This window comes from Gopherus evgoodei, chromosome 1 (assembly GCF_007399415.2).
Source record: "Gopherus evgoodei ecotype Sinaloan lineage chromosome 1, rGopEvg1_v1.p, whole genome shotgun sequence".
Taxonomy (NCBI): Eukaryota; Metazoa; Chordata; order Testudines; family Testudinidae; genus Gopherus; species Gopherus evgoodei.
The window spans coordinates 9131834-9151113 of record NC_044322.1 but is presented as its reverse complement, the minus strand read 5'-3'; the positions used below and the strand labels follow the sequence as shown (position 1 = coordinate 9151113).

At 40.0% G+C, this 19280-nt stretch overlaps 1 protein-coding gene across 2 annotated transcripts in view; it reads right to left on the bottom strand.

Annotated features, from left to right (window-relative positions):
* UVRAG (UV radiation resistance associated) overlaps nucleotides 1-19280 on the bottom strand; it is a 167596-nt gene that overhangs the window by 122494 nt on the left and 25822 nt on the right. For both annotated transcript variants that reach the window (XM_030557621.1, XM_030557631.1), the window contains 2 exons: nucleotides 17546-17620; nucleotides 4666-4751 (listed from right to left, as the gene is read on the bottom strand). In XM_030557621.1, the coding sequence (XP_030413481.1) occupies nucleotides 4666-4751; nucleotides 17546-17620 (161 nt within the window). The remainder of the gene's footprint in view (nucleotides 1-4665; nucleotides 4752-17545; nucleotides 17621-19280) is intronic.

Below are 19280 nucleotides of genomic sequence, written 5' to 3'. Positions count from 1 at the left end.
TGAGGTGGAGGCTGACAGCTCTGACCCCCCATGTAATAACCTTGGGATCCTCTGAGGGGTCCCAACCCCTAGTTTGAGAATCCCTGATTTAGATAATTATGATTTATTATTCTCCCTATAAAGCTGGCTTTAGACTAAATAAATAGTAACACAAACCGTTTCAGGAGAAGGAATCTCATTTACAATCTTATTTTTCAAATGAGCGCGCTGAGTAATACTCAGTGAGAGACTTTTTAGTCCATTTTGTTTCAGGGTCCAGCTTTGACATAAGGGGTTATGAATGTCCATCAACAGCAATGTCAACAAACGTCAGTAATCTGCTAGTACAACCAGTAGTGCTGCAACTAAACATAACAGACAGTAAAATTACCTGTGTATATTAAAAAAAAAATACTTCCTCATTCAGTAAAGCCCATGGACGTTTTTCATAATCAGGACTAGTAAATTCCAGCAAGACGCCACAGACGAAAAGATTGCTCAGTTCAAATTCTCCCTTTCATCTTGTTCAGATGAAACATTTCATTGATATAGTTCAATCCCTAGGACCAGGCTACTCTCCACCTGGCAGAGCACACATTGTTGGAAAGAGGAAATTGAACACTGTGCAAAAAACACTGAAGAGAAATTCATTAGTCTGAGTCTTGGTGGGTGGAACAATGTATACAATGATCCAGTAACATATGCTTAAGTGACAACAGAAGATGGGTTTGTGTATCTTTTAGCAACAATTGGTACAAGAAAATGCCCATACACCAGTATACTTAGAAGTAGCAGTAAAAGCTGTAACAAATTTAAAAATTCAAATGTCCAGTGTGCAGCTTTATCACAGACAATGCTGCAAATGTGGATGAGAAGAAATTCAGAAGATGATAATGAAGGGAACCTGAAACTTAACACATATTGGTGCAGTCTTCATCTGATGCATCTTTAAGCCAAAGATTTAAGAGACATACAATTCTCTCCCCAAGGAGTACAGTCACAAATTTAATTGACGCATTATTTATTTTAACAAGCATCATCAGCATGAAAGCATGTCCTGTGGAATGGTGGCTGAAGCATGGAAGGGGAATGCAAATGTTTAGCGTATCTGGCATGTAAATACCTTGCAAAGCCAGCTATAGAAGTGCCATCCGAATGCCAGTTCTCACTTTCAGATGACACTGCTGCCTGCTTCTTACTTACAGTATCTCCCGTCAATGTAAACAAACTTGTTTGTCTTAGCGACTGGCAGACTAAGGAGGAGGACTGAGAAGACTTATAGGCTCTAAAGTTTTACACTGTTTTGTTTTCAAGTGCAGGTATGTAATCAAAAATAAAATGTGCATTTGTAAGTTATACTTTCTCAATAAAGAGATTGCACTTCAGTACTTGTATGAGGTGAACTGAAAAATACTATTTCTTTTATCATTTTTACAGTGCATATATTTGTAATCAATATAATAAAGTGAGCACTGTGTACTTTGCATTCTGTTTTGTAATTGAATATTGAAAATGTAGAACATGCAAAATTTAAATTACAGTTGGTATTCTATTGTTATAAGTGCAATTAATCGCAATTTTTTTTAATCTTGATTAATGTTTGAGTTAATTGCGTGAGTTAACTGGGATTAATTGACAGCCCTAGTTTTCAGATTTAAACAGTCACTTATCATTTACCACTACACCTGATCTTCCTGGTAAGATTTTTCTTTAGATACAGCAAGCATGAAAAGTTTGTTCCCTTAATATTACTTCTAAAATGTAACTAAATATCAAAACACTAACCCTACAATAAGGTTACAAAATCTGGCACTAAGGTCAAGAGATGACAGAAGTTGCTCCCTTAATGTTAAGCTCAGTCATACTGCTAATGCAGTGTGTTAGAATATACAATAATGTATTTTACCTCTCATTTTCTGTAGTGCACCAACTAAAACCAGGTACATAATGAAGATTTTAAGACTCACGAAGCCCTACCTATAACAGTTAAAAGAATAGCCAATAATATGCATGTGTACAGTGTGTGGCAGAACTAACACTCTAGGGGAAAAATCTTTTGGAATTTTCCATATTGGGTGCTTAACTTCATGTTTTTTAAACATTTTTTGCTCATTGTTTTAAAAAAGGAGAAAATATCCCCAGTAACTATTTGGTTTGAGCAGCTTATTAGCTCTGCAGTGTTTGCTTCAGGATCTTACCCTTTTGCCCTCCAAACAAGATTTCTTGTGAAGATATAAAAAGGTGCTGGAAACATCTTACTCTAGAGCTAAGCTGTCTGCCCACTTACAAGCCCTTTCACCTGCCTCAGTAGCTGAGCTTGTAAATATCTGGAATTAAGTATCTGAACACACATGCTTCAGCTCCACCTTAAACATCCAGCTAACACTTTGTGAACTTTAGAAAACTCATTTAAACACCAATTAGTTAAAAAAAACAACAACAAAACCACACACACAAATGTAGCCAAGCACATGCTTTTCATTAGGGCTTATTTATATACCAAGCTTGAAGTTTTAGAGCTCAGCTGTTTAAACTACTTGCTTAAAAAAAGTGCAACTCCTAAACTGCAAGTTCTGCAGACTTCCCAGAACAACTATTTCAACAGCAGGTAAAGACCAACCACAAAAAACATCACTTCCAGGATGTTTTGAAAGGTGTCCATGAAGACAGAAAATAGAAGTTGCTTTGCAATTAACGACGGCTGCAGGTGGTGGTGCATGCTACCATGTAGGAAACTTTTAGGGAAAGTAGGAGGCATGAAGAAGCAAACAAACACCGCCCCAAAGACAGGAAAAAGAGTTAGAATTTCTTCAACAATAAAATGAAGCAATTCCGTTCAAGTTCTCAATCTGTACTTGTGACTGACCAATCAATAGCTTAGAAGGTCCGGAAAAAAAACCCCGAATCCCCTCATCTTCCACAGAGTTTTGAGTCATGGGCATTCAGACACTTGCTAGACTCTAGGTGTAGGCCTGATTGTGCCAGGATAGAAACAAGGCTTCAGGCCATTCGTGTTTGTTACTGAATAACATCTGACGAAGTGGGTATTCGCCCACAAAAGCTCATGCTCCAAAACGTCTGTTAGTCTATAAGGTGCCACAGGACTCTTTGCTGCTTTTACAGATCCAGACTAACACGGCTACCCCTCTGATACTTATAGTACACCACCACCCCAAAACCTCTATGCACTGCAATTACAATTTGTATTAAAGGAAAGAACAGGGAAAATGGGCACCACACATATGCAGTGATCAGGGTGACTGCCACATACTGTCTCAGTTCCCTTTAAAATACATAGTAATTTTATAGAACCTTTACTAAAATAAAACTTTGTTAGTCTCTAATAGCGTCAAAGTAGGCTGAAGATTGCACAGCATGAACCCTGCACATTTCCTACTACAGACAGACAACTTCAGAACGCAGCTTTTGCTTTCATATATTGTTTTATAGAATCAAGGAACAGCAAGTTTAATTTTTTAAGAGTGATCATAGTTTCGTTTCTGAGTAAGTGAACTAGAGTCAGCTCAACTCCTATCTTCTCTTTTGCACTATAGGAGACTATATTATTGTCATTTCTTAAAGGCAACAGTGACACCTCCTGGTAAGGTTACTAAATGGATTAAATGTTTACAATTAAAGAAATAAATTTAGTTTTCAAAATTTTTGAAGGAATTTTAAATTTATAGCTGTTTATCAAGGGTTTCCCTTGCGACATAAATATTATGATTACTCTAGATCTGAAGTTCAACACATTCCTAGATAAGAATTACAGAAAGTGTTATAACTAGACTTTCTATATAAGAATCTCAAATTCAGGCTGCAGTCAATATTTAAGTGATAGGTTACACTCCTCTACAATGCAAACCACCACAAAAGTTCTCAAATTATTGTATCCGAGTCAGCCCCAAAACATCCAGTTCCCAATTGACCTAAACTTTTTCCTAGTTGGGATTAGAGCATACGATGGTAAATTAAGTCACAACCCTGCATTGTGATTTGCATAGGCAGACTGTTGTGCCTGCACAGAGTTCCTGCAGTCAATGGGGCGCTTCCACAAGCAGTGTGTTGCATCCACACAGCTCATAATGCAGGACAGGGGCCTTAGATGGTCCAAGGTAGCCACAACTCGGTGGTTGATTAGAAGAATCCAAGAACTACACTGCTAGTTTTGTTCTGACTACTGAATCATCCAAGCCCTTGGTACTTTACAAAAAAAAACACCACACACACACACACACACACACACACACACACACACACACAAAAACACAAAAAGGCACCCCCTTCTTCAGATGATTTTTTTTTAAAAAGTCATTTAGTCTGCTTTCATTTTGCTGTGCACAGCAGACAAGGGGTTTTCTGCAGGGTTTAAACACAGGAAATAAATTCCTTGGCTATAGAGTGTGGAATGCACACAGCCCTGGAATTGTAAACTGCTAACACTCGTTCTACTTTAGGCTGTTTTAAATTTCCCATGAAACCGGTTTAGATAATATCATGGTAGAGAAACCATGTGCCCTGTTGACACTAGTGCTCCTGCACTGCTGCCAGTGGTTAAGTTTCACCATTTAGAAGTTTCCCAAAAGGAACGATTAGCAGTCTAGAAACAGTTCTCTTTAAGATATATGCATTTCCTCATACACCACACAATTTAAAAACACAAAGCAATATTCTAAAAAGTCTTACCTAAGCAACGAGAAGACATCATACGAGTTACGGACACAGTTCTGATCCACCTGGAGAAGACTGCTCTTCTGGGTGCCTGAATGATCCTTAAGGCAAAGAAAGAAAACCACTTTAAATAAATAAATACAATAAATAAAATCAGAGTAAATTTTCTGATGAGACTAATGTGTGCCTGGGACCACACAACTGCCCTTACATTTAAAGAACATTGTATATTACAATAAAAAAACTCAGAAGCACCAAAAAGAAGCAATTTAGTTCTCAGGAAGGTGGTGATGGCAGCATGAGACAAATTATGACCCTGCTGTAAATCTAGGGCGACAAGATGTCCTGATTTTTGGGTCTCTCTTATACAGGCTCCTATTACCCCCATCCCTGTCCCAATTTTTCACATTTGCTGTCTGGTCACCCTATGTAAATCAAACAGCTAAGCATGCAGCATAATGCAGTTATGTATTAAGTTATTAGCAGTGTTTAGTATTCCATTTAATTTTCTTTAGCACATCTTTAACCCCATTTAGCATTAGTTCCCTAATATTGTCTACTCCGACTCAAGGATGCAAAATGCAACTCTGCTGAAACTCCCCAACTTCAACCAGTTTTGAACACAGACTTTCTGCAAGGCACAAAGAATCTGCTCTCGGACATGCAACACTAACAGGCCCTCAGTAAAGTGATAATTAGAAAGTTATTGTTTATCCTTTCCATAAACACCCTTCAGAGATTCATGTATTCCTTGGGATGACCAAGGTATCTATGGAGGAGCGTCCGGTCAAAATTTGTAGGAACACAAAAGATTATGGCCACAGTTTGCACAAGGGACGGCAGGAAGGAACTGTCGCATTATCTTGTGCCGCAAATTAGTCAGTGTCAGGCAGGTGCCATACTTTGACAGACACACACTTAGGAAGCGTAAGAACTCTTCCTTCCCAGTCAGCACTAATACAGTGTCCCAACACTGTGCTGCTAGAGACAAAAAGGTAAGACAAGACGTAGGACAAGAGGCCTAGACATGTGTGAACATTAAAGATCTGATTGCTCTTTAGGCTGGAGAAGAGAAGACTCAGAGGTGACATGATAGTTTTCAAGTACATAAAAGGTTGTTACAACGAGGAGAAAAACTGTTCTTAACCTCTGAGGATAAAACAAGAAGCAATGGGATTAAATTGCAGCAAGGGAGATTTTAAATTGAACATTAGAAAACGCTGCCTAACTGTTCAGGCAGTTAAGCACTGGAATATTTATCTATGGAAGTTGTGGAATCTCTGTCATTGAAGAGCAGGTTAGACAGAACACTGGTCAGGGATGGTCTAGATAATGCTTAATCCCCCCATGAATGCAGGGGACTGGACTAGAAGACCTCTCAAGGTCCTTTCCAGTCCTACAATTCTATGAAAAAATACAGGCATTTACCTTTATGTATTTACCAGTGTGAGAATTTCACCAGGTCCCTGTAAGCATTTCAGCAGGATATAGTGATTTTCTTCACTTTAATCACACACCATAAATTTAAAACGAACAGCTACTGCTTTCCACCACAGAAATAATTGCACTTTAATGTGGGTGAAGTAATCCTACCTAAACATCCTTTACTTGCCTGAGTGGGCTGTTGTGGGGCTTAGCTAATACTAAAGCACTTGGAGGTCTTGTGCTGTACAGTTACATGTTCCATGGGCAATTCAGTAGGAAGTTTTCCCCCCTTTCCATTTAAGGTATGTTTTTCTTGCACACACTATGGAACTGCGTGCTCTTGACAATGACAATATAGCAAATATGCCATTCTAAAACTAGAAAACCAATACCATGCATTATCTGACCACTTCTCAAAAGGGAGAAACCATTTCTTTCTGATATGTTAGAAGTTTGATGTGTAGGATCCATCTTCTGGAAAGATATTAAAACAAGACTTCACCACCTGAATCTCACTGAAAGATTAACACAAGGCAGGAAATTTTCAAGCACTGCAGCTGGATCTTCAGCATCTTATGCTGAGAAATGGGCCTTGTTTGGTTTCGAACATGCAGGATTTAAAAGTAGGGCATGGAATCAAAGTTAATTGGAAGAGTGCAGTAGATTAGGGCAAACAGTCCTGTCTCTCTCCCAAAATAGTGGAAGAGGGTGAAGTAGTAATTTCAGAAAGAGAAAGATATTTATATGTATGTCAGTCCCTTTTCTTCTCCCATCCTGCTACAGGATGGTAGCCTCATATAGGTGTCAACTGCCAGAAAGCAAAGAACCAAAGAAAGAATGAGCGGGTACATGAAGGCTAACTCCACCTTCCCACCTCTCAAGCTGTTTACATAAAGAACATAAGAATGTCCATATTGGCTCAGACCAAAGGTCCATCTAGTCCAGTATCCTGTCTTGGACAAATGTCTTGGACAAATGCCAGGTGCCCCAGAGAGAATGAACAGAACAGGAAATCATCAAGTGATCCATCCTCAGTTGCACATTCCCAGCTTCTGGCAAACAGCTGTATGCAAAAACAGAATTCACGTTTTGCGCTGTACCTTTTAATTTGTTTAACTTCCTCATTTTCGTGTAGTTCCCCTTTCTGAAATTAAACGCTAGTGTTGGGCTGCTGTGCTGTTTTCCCCGCCACAGCTATGCTTAATTAAATTATACTATGGTCACTATTACCAAGCAGTCCAGCTATATTCACCTCTTGGACAACATCCTGTGCTCCACTTAGGACTAAATCAAGAATTGCCTCTCCCCTTGTGGGTTCCAGAACTAGCTGCTCCAAGAAGCAGTCATATAAAGTGTCAAGAAAATTTATCTCTGCATCCCATGCTGCGGTGATATGTACCCAGTAAATATGGGAATAGTTGAAATCCCCCGTTATTGAGTTTTTTAATAGCCTCTCTAATCTCCCTGAGCATTTTACAGTCACTATTACCATCCTGGTCAGGTGGTCAGTAATATATCCCTACTGCTATATTCTTATTAGAGCATAGACTTACTATCCATAGAGATTCTAGGATACAGTTTGGTTCATTTAAGATTTTTTCCTTCATTTGAGTCTACGCTTTCTTTCACATATAGGGCCACTCCCCCACCAGCATAACCTGTTCTGTCCTTCCGATATATTTTGCACCTGGTACTACTGTGCAAACTATGGAGAGAAAAGGAGGGATGCACACTAGGAGATAAGGAGGCACTCCAATCCTCAGCTGTCAGAGGGTAGTTTTCCTCTTGTTGAGGATCTCCCCTCTTCCATCCTTCTGCAATATTCAGTACTGGCACTGGGCATGGCAAGTCATGCCATCAGATCAGTGACAACTGACTTTCTGGAGAGGCAGCCTGAAACACATTTTGATAGATTCACCTTCCTAGAGCACTCACATTCCACCTGATATTGGCTGATGAACAAGCAGGGAAAGGAACAAGCGATCACCTTACATGTCTGTGGAATTGTGGCTTCAGTCCCTCTCCTTGAAGGGAGACAGTGACATGACCCTTCAATAGGGAATGTGGCCTCTTGTCTACCTGCTTGTGTCATGGGACTGAAAGCCTATGACACTGCACAGAAAATGTCCTAGAAAACAGGGTGAGCTTTGGAACACAGTAAAAGGGTTTCAAGATACTGAGTGCAAAACAAAACTTGTGTCTCCTTCCCTTCAGAGACACCAGCAAGTCAATAAAATGCCATTAAAATGCTGCTCTTACCACTGGCAGATGCAGGGAGGCTTCTCAAAAGGTGTTCCTGCAGGACACAGGACTGTCTTGTTGACAACCAGCAACGGTAAACAGTTTAAAGGGAAAGGATCTAGAAAAGCGAGGAAGTGGAACCCAAGACTCCCGCTCCTTTCATCTTCCCACTAACTGGTCCCTAGAGAGCTGATATGGCCTGCATCTGTAATTTTTTAACCTGGACAAGACAAACTGGCTACAAATGAACAACTAAAAACTAGAAAGTGTTAAATATTTACATGAACATAGAACAAGAAGGTCAAGTAGACCCACAGCAAAAACTGTTCAAGGTTTTGCAGATTCTGTAACCAGATATTTTAACAGCATCAAGAGGGAAACCTTTTAAGAACCTACCCCAATCAGCTTCCTGCCATAAGACTTAGATCTTTGTCTCCTGCTGCAACACTGGGTAAGCCCAAGAGAGAGATGGGGAGGCTTTCTGCTCTTACTAGTATGGAAGACGAAGCAGAGGACAAGCTACTGCAGGAGGCACAGAAGCTACAGGGATCTTAGGTGGTGTTGTAAGAAAACAAAAGAAAAAACTCACCCCCACGAGGGGAGTAGCTCCCAGCACTGGTGCACTGTCTACACTGCCACTTTACAGCACTGAAATGTGTAGCACTTATTGGGGTGGGGGTATCCACAAACCTGAGTAAGAAAGTTGTAGCGCTGCAAAGTGGTAGTGTAGACAAGGCCTCAATGGTTTTAGCAAGGGGGGAGCAAAAACCCACTCAGAGCACATCATAAGGCTCCTTTGCAGAGTGCCTGAGAGGGCTGCTGCAGAGGCAGGGAAATAAAATCTGTACTTCAAACACCACAAGAAAAAGGGGGACCATAGAATTCTAGGGGTTCAATGTCTTGATGAGCGAGAAGGAGAGAAGCTGGAACTAGCAGCAGAGTTAGAGAAGGCATGAGAGGACTCCGAAAGCCACATGGTGATCTCAGGCAGAACAGCAGTGTTGGAGGCACATGGTTTTGCATTCACACCCCCAGTAGTGACTGGCTTGGATCAACAGCTAAAAGAATATCCCTCAGGGCACAGAATTGAGGGGGACCAGAGAGAAGCTTTTTAAGTCTTCCCCAAAACCTTTTTCTCTTCCATCAACCTAGTGCCCAATGTCACAAAAAAAGAAACTGGAGTTTAACAGAAAAAACCTTAAGAACAAGGCTTTGTCTCCAAAAAGGGAAATGAACCAAATACCTCCCTGAAAAGTCAAAAGTACAGATTAGTAAAACTCCTATGAAAAATGTCAACTGTCAAACCAAGTTGATACGGTCAGTTATTAGTCTACTGGATGCTAATGAAAACAGAGCCATTAGACATTATTAAGAAATGGATGCACGATACTTGGCACCGCTCGGGACCAGTCGATCCCAGATAAACTAGTGTCTCCCTACTAAGATTAGCCAGTGCAGTGCATGTCCTTTAATGTCACTCCTTTACAGGAGAGTTGGCAGCTAGGAATTAAGTGTACAGAACCCAGATGGGAATTTTGCAAGACTGTTCTTCTGTCTTAAAAATGCAAGGGCTTGGAGGCCCCAAAACAGCAATTGCAAAGCCATTTAAGCTTGTCTCCATGTTATGCTTTCAAAGAGCTATTCCATTATATATATATATATATATATATATATATATATATATATATATATATATATATATATATATATATATATATATATATTTTTTTTTTTTTTTTTTTTTTTTAAAGTAGCAAGATGGTATGTGCGCCTCTGGCTAGCTAGAGATCAGTAATAAGTTAAGTCCCAGTCACATTAAGTCAACCTTCCTGACAATGGAAACTAAGGAACAGCCACCACCACAGGAAAACGTATACTTAGTTTGGATATGCTGTGGCACCACCACTGTATCTGTAATCCCTCCCCTCCCTCACCACACCAGCATTAATTTGCCAGAATTAATTTAATTTTTACTAATCTACTCTATAGCAAGAAAAACTCTATTTGAGACCAGGATGTATACTTTACTTTTTGAATCTGAAGTGGGTCAAAATGTTTATTTAGAGTAGCAACAGATATACTCTTAGTTAATAACCAGAAGTAGTTTAAGAACTGCCATGCTGGGTCAGAGCATTGTCCATTTTGCCCAATATCCTGACTCTGGCAGTGGTCTGTACGAGAGCTTCAGGGCAAATTAACAAAACAGGACAATTATGGAGTGATCTGCCAGTCTTCCAAGCCTGGCTTCTGGTTGTCAGAGGTTTAGTGTTGCCCCAAGCATAGGGTTGCGCCCCTGACCATCTCTGCTAATTGCCAACGATGGACCTCCATGTACTTATCCAGTTTTTTGATCCCAGCTACATTTTTGGGCATCATGACTGTGACACTGCACCCCATATTCTTTGCAGTGATATTATATGGTTATGACATAATTATAATGTATTTCATGCAAGATAAGTCATGTGAGGTGTCACTGGAAAAAAGTTATGATTTGCTGAATATAAGTTATCCTATTTGTATGCATGTATCATTTTTGTATCTGAAATTAGGAATACTGACTATGTATCTGCATGTCAAATGTAGTTACACCTGAGTAACGCCCACCAGATAAGATGCTTTCAGTCTAGACAGTGGGTAGGGAAGGGCCTATTCTGGGCAATGACCATTAGGAAAAAAAAAAACAAACAGTAGGCCTTAGGAGAAGCTTATCTCCCACCTGGGAAGCCTTCCTGAGAACACCATAGACAGCGTCCAAGTAATGGCTGCTATGACTCTACAAGAACACGCGATGAGACCACATGTCTCTAGACTCCATCTTGGGATGTCAGTGTTTTACTACTGACTGGCATGGGAACCAAGCTTTGGGAACAAAGGGGTCCTGCCAGATGCAAAATCTATATAGGGCAGGGAGTGACAATCTGGGGTTCTTCACTCCCAACACCAGAATACTCCTAGAAACACCTGAGGAACAAAAGACTGAACTGGGGGAAGTGCTGGACCCAAGCTAAAGGGATTTTTGCCTGTGATTGAGACACCTATGGATTCCAGTCTGTAAAGCAAGTGCAGCTTGCCCCTTAAGAATCTGCAGCCTGCTTGTATCATTTCTTTGGATATGAATAGTAGATTCTCACCCTATCTAGTTAGTGTATTAAGTTTAGTTGGTGTTTTTTGTTTATTTGCTGGGTAATCTGCTTTGATCTGTTTGCTATCCCTTATGATCACTTTAAATATATTGTTTAACTACGAACTTGTTTTTGCTTTATTTAAACCAGTGAGTTAGAGTGAAATGTGTGGAAATCATAACTCAGGGGCTAAAGGCTGTTGCATATTCCTCTCCACATTGAGGGAGGGGGCAAATTGCATGAGCTTACGCTATACGGTTCCCTGTGCAGTGCAAGACAGTATATTTTTGGGTTTATACTCCAGAGGGTATAACTGCAGCTGGGTGTGCCCTCACCTGTATGTAGGCTAGTAGAAGTGCAGGCTGGAGGGCTTGGTAAAGGTGAGAGAGGGAGCCCAGACTGGTGGGTCAGGGGGCTCAGTGGTACCCTAGTTCCAGGTGGCACCCCAGGGGGAACCCATCACAACATTCCATGGAAACAAATTCCACAATTTAGATGTGCCTATGTGAGAAAGCACTTCTTGTTTGTAGTCAATCTGCTGACTATTAATTTCATCAGGTGACTCTAGGTTTTTTTATTGTAGGAAAGGGTAAATAGAATTGTGCTGTTCACTTTTTCCGCCCCATTCATGATTTTTTTAGACCTATCAAACATATCCCACCCTTTAGTCGCCTTTTTTCTAAGCTGAACAGCCCTAGTCTTTTTAGTCTCCCTTTGTATGAAAGATGTTCTAAACCCTTGATCATCTTTGCTGCCCTTTTCTGAACCTCGTTTCAGTTCTAATATATCCATTTTGAGATTTGGCGATCAAAACTGGACACAGGATTTTATATGGGGGATCACCATAGTTTTGTATATTGGCATTATATTTTTGGTCTTATTTTCCATCCCTTTCCTAAGGGTTCTTAACATACGTTTTTGTCCGCTGCACAGTGAATGGAAATTTTCACCAATCTACCCACAGTGACACCAAGATCTTTCTTGGATGGTAACAGCTACTTTAGAATCTATCATTGTATATGTATATTTGGTATTATCATCCCCCCCTTCCCCTGATGCATTCCTTTGCATTTATCAAAGCTGAATTTTATCTGCCATTTTGTTGCCCAGTCACCTAGCTTTGGGAGATCACTGTAACCCCTTGCAGTCTGCTTTGACTTAATTATCTTGAATAATTTTATATCATTGGCAAACTTTGCAGTTCACCCTGTTCGAGATCATTAATGAATATGTTGAACACAACAGGTCCTTGAGACACAACGCTGTTCTTCTCTATGAAAACTGATCATTTATTTCCACCCTTTGTTACCTATCTTTCAATTAGTTACAGTAGAGCCCAGTTTATCTGACCCTCTATTATCCGTATTAACCAAACAACCAGCACACAAGTCCAGAAGCAGGTGATCTGTCCTGTGGCCACTAGATGGCGCTACAGCCTCGCACTCTCTCATTGTCCGGATTATCCAAATTTTTGATTAGCTGATATGACCCCAGTCCCAATTAGATCAGATAAAGGGGGTTCTACTGTACTGGCCCATGAGAGGATGTAACCTGTTACTCTATGGCTACTTAGGTTTCTTCAGCACCTCTGGTGAGGTACCTTATCAAAGGCTTTTTGAAAATCCAAACACAGTGTATCAACTATCACCTTTTTGTTCCAAAACTACTTCTACTGACCCATCAGTTTGGGACAGCAATTCAGATTTGTTGTTCAAAAGAACAGCTCTGATGTTCTTACCTCCCCCACATCGAAAACCAAACACAAAGAATTCAGGCATGTTTGCACTACAAACTTAAGTCAATTTATGTTAGGTCAAATTACAACCACTTCAGCAATTACAGACGTTTTTCATGTCCGTACTACCCTCCTTCTGTCAGCAGTGCGCATCCTCAACAGGAGTGCCAGGCTCTGAGTGGGGAGCTGGGAGTCTTAGTGGCTGCCCTTGTCATTTTCATGGCTCCAGCAGTTTAGGGGATCTAATTGTGAAACTGACAAGAATGACAGCCAACAGCAGAAGTAAGTAATGCAGCATCTATACGGACACTGTGTCACCCTAACTACACCAACGTAAGTCCTACGCCTCTCATGGACATGGAGTTATGTCCATGCAGTAAGGCATGTACATCGGCGGGAGCAAGCCCATGGTGTAGATACCAACAATTAGGTAGACGTAAGATGCCGTATGTCAACCTAACTCCATAATTTAGCATCTTCTATTGTCTTGTCTTCTTCCTTTAGTGCTCCTTTAACACCTTTATTGTTTAGGGGCCCCACTGCCTGTTTGGTAGATATCCTGCTACTTAGTTTTTGCATCTTTTAGCAAGTTACTTCTCAACTTCTTCCTTGGCTTGTCTTATACTTTTATATTTCACTTGCCAGAGTTTGTGCTCCTTTCTATTTTCCACATTAGGATCAGACTTTCAAATTAGAAGATTTCTTTTTGCCTCTAATGACCTCCATTAATCTGTTTTTAAGCCATGGTGGCATTCTTTTGGTAGTCCTACTGTCTTTTATGATACATTTAGTGCGAGCCTCTATTACGGTATTTAATAGTCTCCATGCTGATTGCAGGCATTTTACCCTTGTGACTGCTCCTTTTAAATTAGCACCCTTATTCCTGGGTAGCTCCTGTTTTTAAGAGTTAAATGTTACGGGGGGGGGGAGGATGGGGGTGTTGGTATTTTCACCCCTACAAGGACGACTAATTTAGTTTGATTATGGTCACTATTACCCAGCAATTCAGCTGTAGTTACCTCTTAGACCAGATCTTGCGCTCCATTTAGGACTAAAATCAAGAATTGCCTCTCCAGGCAATTGTGGGTTCCAGGATGACTGCTCCAAAAAGCAATCATTTATGGTGTCTAGAAATTCTCTCTCTGCATCATGTCCTAAGGGGACATTTACCCAGTCAATATGAGGATAGTTGAAATCACCCATTATTATTGTATTTTCTGGTTTTGTAGTCTCTTAGCATTTCATAGTCACTGTTACCATGCTGGTCAGGTGGTTGTCAGCATATGCTTATTGCTAATACTCTTATTAAAGCATGTAATTTCTATCCATAGTAACTCTATAGTGCAGTTTGATTCATTTAAGATTGTCATCTTATTTGACTACGCTTTTAATAACATAGTACCTCTCCCTCTCCCGTGCCCCCCCGCGTGACCTACCTCTGTCATTCCTATGTCTTTTGTACCGTGCTATTATCATGTCCCATTGATTATCCTCATTCCACCACATTTCTGAGACGCTTTTTATATCAATTTCCTCATTTAATGCCTGCCATTCTAGTTTACCCATCTTAGCATTTAGACTTCTAGCATTTGTACATAAGCACTTGTATATTTTGTCAATATTTAGTTGCTGGCTTTCATGTGTTATGCTTACATGGGACTCTTACATTTGACCGTTCATTACTAGCTCCTACCGGTACTTCAACTTCTTTCCTCTCTTCTATACTAGGACATAGAGTTGCCCCTTTAAACAATTCATCCCTAATGGATGTCTCTGTCCAAACCATGTGCTCCTCTGCAGCTGTTGCCTTTTTTCCAGGCTTTAGTTTAAAAAAATTCTCTACAACCTTATTTTCTGTGCTAGCAGTCTAGTTCCATTTTGGTGGTTGTCTGACAACCATCAATGTCTCATTTCTGTCATGATAGCAGACAATGGTGAGTGGATGGCAAAGATCCTCAGAAATTTTTTTTAAACTTAACATTCAGCACTGTTTTCTCATACCAAATGTAAAGCTGGTTTGTCAGTAGTGCATATATTAGTTTATGACCAGCATCTCAGAACAAGATTAATTTAAAATAGGAAACTAGAGTTATATTGAGATGTGTTGTATTTTGCTCTAGGACTCCAAGCATCTAGTTAGGAAAGGAAGAAATCAAATTGAGAATTAGAGAAACTGATTCTGTCAACAAATTGCTAGATCATGTCCAAACACCTCAAATTACAATATGCAAGCTCCTCAACAGGATTTGATTATGATGCACCACATTGCATTTTACTGTTGCTGGAGGTCCCAGTTATAGAGACTAAAGATCTCCTCTAACATAAACATTACAAATCCCAAAATCCTAGAAGTTCTCATTAGATCTTGAAAAAAATTTGTTGTAACAGATTTTGCCACTAGGTCCCAGCCTGGACTCAGCCTTACTAAAACTTGTATTCTCTTCATTTAGACTGTTTAAGCCTAAATTTAATTTAGTTTCAGTTTCTAAAGATATCAACAGAAGTGCATCTGTGCTTTATGCACCCTTATAAAATGTTATAGTATATTGCTCATCCTTCCATGACACTATAAGAACGAAGTTCCAAACCCAAATAAAATTCCAACACTTCAGACACTCTCCTTGCAAGGAGTCTTGCATCATGTCCAGAAGAGTTAAATTCAGGTTCTGGCAGACCACTGAGTTCAGACAAGTTGACTTCTGTCAGTGAACGGTGGCAGCTAAAAGGAAAGACAGCAAGCGGGCAACCTCTCAAGTAGCCCGTTACCAACCCTTTAGGGCTCTTTAAAAAAAAGACCACCAGAGTCCTGAATTCCATCTGGAAACTTACAGGTATACAGCATAACTGAGGGATACTGGTCTTATGCTTGTAACTAGCACTGTAACAGTCAGAGAAAAAAAAAAGACATGTTCACATTGCTCACTGAAATCACCATCATGTTTGCAAATGCACATTAGGCCCCTCTAACAGCCTGTATCAGCCTCACTTGTTTGCTTCTCAGAGTCATCTCCATGCCATTTTTGAGGCTTCTCCAAAACAGAACAGTCAGCCAGAGTGTAGACTCTAAAGCCACTAGCCTCTACTCATATTCTTCACGAAATCTCATCTCAGAAATAATCACAAGCAGCAAGTCAATAGCTGTATTTCAAAAAGACAGTTATTTACTTCTGTTGGCTTCCCAGAGCCACCTGCATACAATGAAGTGTTTTAATTGCAAGCTCTTTGGGGCAAGCTGCGTTTCAGTTGCAAGGTATGGGTCTTGTACACTGTCATTGCTTAGAAAATGCAATAATTACATTATACATGATTGTTGCTAACACAGCTTCAACTATAGCATGGTCAGAGTCAAAACGCTGACTATTCTGCTTGCCTTGTATTAGCTTGAAAAAAATTAGAGGATTAAGATTAGGAGACATGAAAGAGGGGAAATCATTCAAAGAAGGGGGTGAAAGAGCTACAGCACTTAAATGTAAATGACTGGAAGATGGGGAACTTCATTTTAGCATTAGTGTGTCTGGTCATTAAGTGTTTTGAAATACACCACCAATCAAGGTACTTTAAAACCAAAGTAATCTTTCATGATTAATAGCCACTTGAAGCAGATTCATTTTCAAGCTTTTTACAAAGTTTGTTTCTCACATGCGTGTGCCATTGGTGCTGACTGATTGATAAAAACCATAGCATTCAAAGATGAAAACAAGTATTTTTGGGCAGCTAAAACCACAAGACATTAGAGACACTCTGGAAATAATTTTTTAATAAGATGTTGATCAAATACTGGGCCTACCAATTTTAAAAAGTATTTAAGACAGTGCAAGTGCATGAAATCTCATTAATCTAGCATTTGTGCTCTGCACAGCCATTAAGATAACCAAAGTTCAGTTACTACTTATCCAGTTATCCAAGATGGCAAGGATTAGGAGTGTGCTATCTGCAGCACTCTGCTTTTGCAGAGAGAAAGACGTAACTTGTTTCATTCAACAGTAACCCTTCTGGTCATTTACAAGCCAATGACTGGCTGCAACTAGTTCCATTAAACTTACTGGGAAAGCAAAGATGGAAACTGCAACATGGAGCCTCAGAGACAGAGGTTAAGTGAAGAGGACAATTAGAACTGTCTTCAATTTACAAGCTTGGGTGCCTAAAGTTAGGCATCTAGACAAAAGTGGGAAAGGTTCAGCACTCTTGAAAGTCAGACCATTTGTTTAAGTGGCCCAACTTTTCAGAGATGCTGAGCATCCCAATATCCAGTTATTTAGGTGCTTAGAGTACGCACTGAACCTTGAAAACGCTGGCCTATGCCAAAAGAATTTAAATTACAGCCTGTGACTATCATTACTACATAATTTGCATAAATATTAGGTATTCGTACCTTCTGTTCAAATGAAGCTCCATAATAGCCATCGTTCAATCCAAAAATTATTTCATTTGGGTTTGTAGCATGTATCTGTAGTTTAAAAAAAAAAAAACCAACAACAAAAAACACAATGACATTAGGGTCAACTTAGTTTACCTGCAATCAAGCTTAATATTAATTGCTATTTTTATGACTGTCACCTTTTCAGTTCTTCCTTCTAGTGCTAATAGTGTCCATGAGGGAACTGAACTATTACCATACAGAACACACTTGACTTTCACACCTCTAAACAGGAAACGGCTGATATGCTCAGTGATTATTCCCAACTTCCAAGACGGGAAATAAAAAAAAATGCCTTAACCACTATATAGCACCTAGAACTACTTACAGTATCAGATAAACAAGTCTTCCTCTTTCTTAGAGCCAGAAGTAGAGAAATAGTAGGAAGATCGAAAATAATAAAAACAAACAAGGAAATAGCTCATTCAGACAACTCAGTCATAAAGGAGCCAATTTTCAGCAGATAATCACAGTTAGATCGATCATATTCTTTGTTGTTTACGGCTCAACACAAAACTGTTCCTACATTAAGTGTGTTAGCTGAGGGGTCAAGGTTATTTATAAACAAAAAAGGTAGTGTTAGCGAATATTCTCTAGAGGCCTATTTCCTTGGTGCAATGAAATGAAACAGAACACTGAAAATCATCTTCCGCACAGAAAGTACTGGATCCAACAACAAAATGCTTTTTCATTACAAGTCTATTTTATAAATAATGTTGACATTTCAAACCATTTCCATCCTTTAAAGCTGTAGATTCGTTTTAGAACGGCAAACTCAAAGAGCAAGAGAGACCAGGGTAGGACACTCATCTAAGAAACTTAGTTGAAAACCAAGTGTGTCAACCTACTGTGATTACGATGAACAGACACCTGGCATTTGTTTCATGAGTTATGGCTCTGTAAGTATCTCCCTATTACATCAATTATAAGTTTAAAGAAAACGTTAAAACTAATGTTAATGACTCGCATTTATGTAAAATCGCAACTAAGATTCCACTTGTTCCATAAGACCCACAAATACTAACCAGAGGCTCTCAACCCATCATTGCATTGTGACCCCCTTCTGACATGAAAAATTACTATATGACCCCAAGAGGGGGGTCTGAAGCCTAAGACCCACGTGGGGGTCCAAAGCCCAAGCCCCACCACCCAGGGCAGGAGGCCAAAGCAGAAGCCCAAGGGCTTAAGCCCCAGGTGGGAGGGCCTGGAATCTGAGCCCCACCACCTGGGGTTCTTCAGACCCAGGCAGTGGGGCTTGGGCTTAGGCTCAGGCTCCAGGCCCAGGCTCTACCAAGTCTAATGCCAGCCCTGGTGACCCCATTAAAATGGGGTCCCAACCCAGTTTGAGAACCGCTGTACTAAACCCATGCCAGACAGGTGATATCCCAGGACTAGAGAAGAACGAGGGGAAAAAAAGGTTCCAAGGTTAACATCATCCTCTTGGTTTCTTAGTCTGTAATTGGAGTGAAGATTTTTATGCCAAGGGTATTGTTGGCATTCTAGTAGTATTAGCACAGTCTAATTAGAAAAGCTAAAGAAAGTAAACTGTGATCACATACAGAGTAATAATGTTATGCACTGTTTCTCACTTGGGGCTACTATTGTGATTACGAAGCTCAAAATAGCTGCAGCAACTTTAATCGCCAAGAAATTTCACAACATAAAAGACTTTCACATTGTGTCCATCCCT